Source organism: Merops nubicus, unplaced genomic scaffold (assembly GCF_000691845.1).
Source record: "Merops nubicus isolate BGI_N331 unplaced genomic scaffold, ASM69184v1 scaffold2151, whole genome shotgun sequence".
NCBI classification, from domain to species: Eukaryota; Metazoa; Chordata; class Aves; order Coraciiformes; family Meropidae; genus Merops; species Merops nubicus.
Genome location: NW_008586008.1, coordinates 33117 through 35368, shown reverse-complemented (window position 1 = coordinate 35368; position 2252 = coordinate 33117). Strand labels below are relative to the sequence as shown.

The following is a 2252-nucleotide window of genomic DNA, read 5'->3' as shown; positions in this document are numbered from 1 at the left end:
CCCATGCCCGTGGGCTTGGCTCCAGGCCGCTCGGCCGGCTGCAGCGCGGGTTGGCTGCCAGTGAACCACAGCAGATGTTTCTACCCAACAGGTTTTGGGGCTGGGGGGTCATTTTATGGTTTTTACCCTGTTCAAGCTACAGAACAGTCCCACAGCCCAGCTGTGAAAGGTCAGCAGCTGGGGAGGAACCACACAGCCTGTCTCCCCTCCCCACTGCCCAGAGACAGCCAGAGCAGCGTGGGAACCCAGCACCACGGGGCACCGGGGCCTGGCCCGGCCTCGCCACGGGGGTGCAGGACAGGAGACAACATCACCCACCTTGGCGTGCCCAGCAGCGTGCCTGCTCTTGTTGGAGAGCTCCACCAGTGCCACGATCACCCCCAGCGCCAGGCCCACCGCCAGCGTGAGGAAGAGCCCGCCCAGGGCCTGGGGCTGCAGGGGGCTCCAGCCCTCCCTGCCCCGGGGGGGGCAGCTGCTCTCCCACCACTTGTTACGCAGGTACTCCAGGTCGCCCGACTCCTGCAGCTTGAGGACAGCAATGGAAAGCTTCTTAGTCCAGGGGGACGCTGGCAGCATGAGAGAGAGAGAGAGAGAGGAGCACGGGATGAGCACTGTAACACTGAAGCAATCTGCTGCTAGCTACCAAGTGAAGCTGGGTGCTGCTGCCAGCTTTCAGCTGGTCATTCTGCAGACTAAGCCAAGGGCTTCTCTTAGGTAACCACCGGTCCTGTCCTGTCCATGGGGGTGTAATTCTCACAGAATAATGACTGAGTGAAGGTACTCTGGGAAATGAAGCAGTGCTGCTCCACAAGGGAACAAGCTGTCTACCCTGCTAACTGCATCAGGAGCTGTGTTACCTGGGAGCAAGGCAAAACCAGCAAAACCCACAGGAGCCAGGGAGACTCCTGGGAGCTGGGATTTTTTGCTCACTACAGTTCAAAGAGTCAATGGTAATTCATGGACAGAGTGCAAACCTGGCATAGCAGGGTTATGAATTTGTTCATGCTGGATCACTGATGTTCATGCAGAAAACACGTGAAGCTGCAGCACAGCTCCATGAGGCTTTGCTCTGTCAGGCTGCTGCCCGAGACCCAGGGAAGCCCAGCAGAGGAGTGGGACAGGGGTGCAGAGTGACTGACCCTGGGCAGTGGCGATGCCAAACCCTCGGGCTCCGATGACCTCGGGGGCCCTGATGAGATTGCAGTGCCTGGCAGCAGCGAGGTCCTGGGAGATGGATTCTCCAATGAAGGCATAGTTGGACTCCATCACACGCTGAACAGCTTCCTGGTAGGTTTTGACCAAAACGTGGTCTCGTCTCTTGTCCATGTATTCATAGATCATCTGATGGATGGGATTCTTGGAGTTCTGCAGCCCAAAAATCCAAGTGTCAAACTGAAGCATAAAACAACCATCCAACATAATCTCCATATATGTGCAGTGGGGGCAAAACAATTTGGAGCAAGAGTATTTACACCACTGCCCTTTGAGCCCTCTCCTGAGGCCTGGCACACAGCTAGCACAGATTTCCTCTAACACAGTGTTACTGCAGGGATATAAGCACTAAATGTTTCCCACCCCCCAAAACCAAGCTCTGCAGGCATGCAATTAACATACCCAGAAGTGACCTGAGTCACTCCTCGTGTCCAGGGTACACAGGGACAGCCCCTGAGGACTGGCACTGCTGTCTTAAAAAGGGAACACTATAAAAACACCATCTCTGTGATTTTCTCTCTGAGAAAAGGTGGAAGCAGAGGTGAACAAAACAAGCAGTCATGTTATCGGAGGTATCACGGGGGAACTGCTGGAGCTTGTGGTGATGAGGGTGGTGTAAGGACCTACAGACATGAGCTGGACCTGTTGGAATGTGTTTGGACCTGTTGGAACATGTTTGGACCTGTTGGAACATGTTTGGACCTGTTGGAATGTGTTCAGCAGAGAGCCACAGCAATGCTGGGAGGGCTGGAGCAGCTCTGCTGTGAGCACAGGCTGAGGGAGTTGGGGCTGTTCAGCCTGGAGGCTCCAGGGGGACCTTATAGTGACCTTCCAGTGGCTGAGAGGGGCTACAGGAAAGCAGGGGAGGGACTGTTCACAAGGGTCTGTAGGGACAGGACGAGGGGGAATGAATGGATTTAGGCTAGAAAAGGGCAGATTTAGGTTAGATGTCACAAAAAGTTCTTCAGTATGAGTGTGATAGATCCCTGGAATAGGTTGCCCAGAGAGGTGGTGGAGGCCCCATCCCTGGGGACATCACA

The 2252-nt window shown here is 55.2% G+C and overlaps 1 protein-coding gene across 1 annotated transcript in view; it reads right to left on the bottom strand.

Moving 5' to 3' along the window:
• LOC103780801 (probable glutamate receptor) overlaps nucleotides 1–2252 on the bottom strand; it is a 10038-nt gene that overhangs the window by 280 nt on the left and 7506 nt on the right. The window contains exons 8-9 of the mRNA XM_008948493.1: nucleotides 1140–1365; nucleotides 319–566 (exon numbers count right to left, since the gene is read on the bottom strand). Coding sequence (XP_008946741.1) covers nucleotides 319–566; nucleotides 1140–1365 — 474 coding nt within the window. The remainder of the gene's footprint in view (nucleotides 1–318; nucleotides 567–1139; nucleotides 1366–2252) is intronic.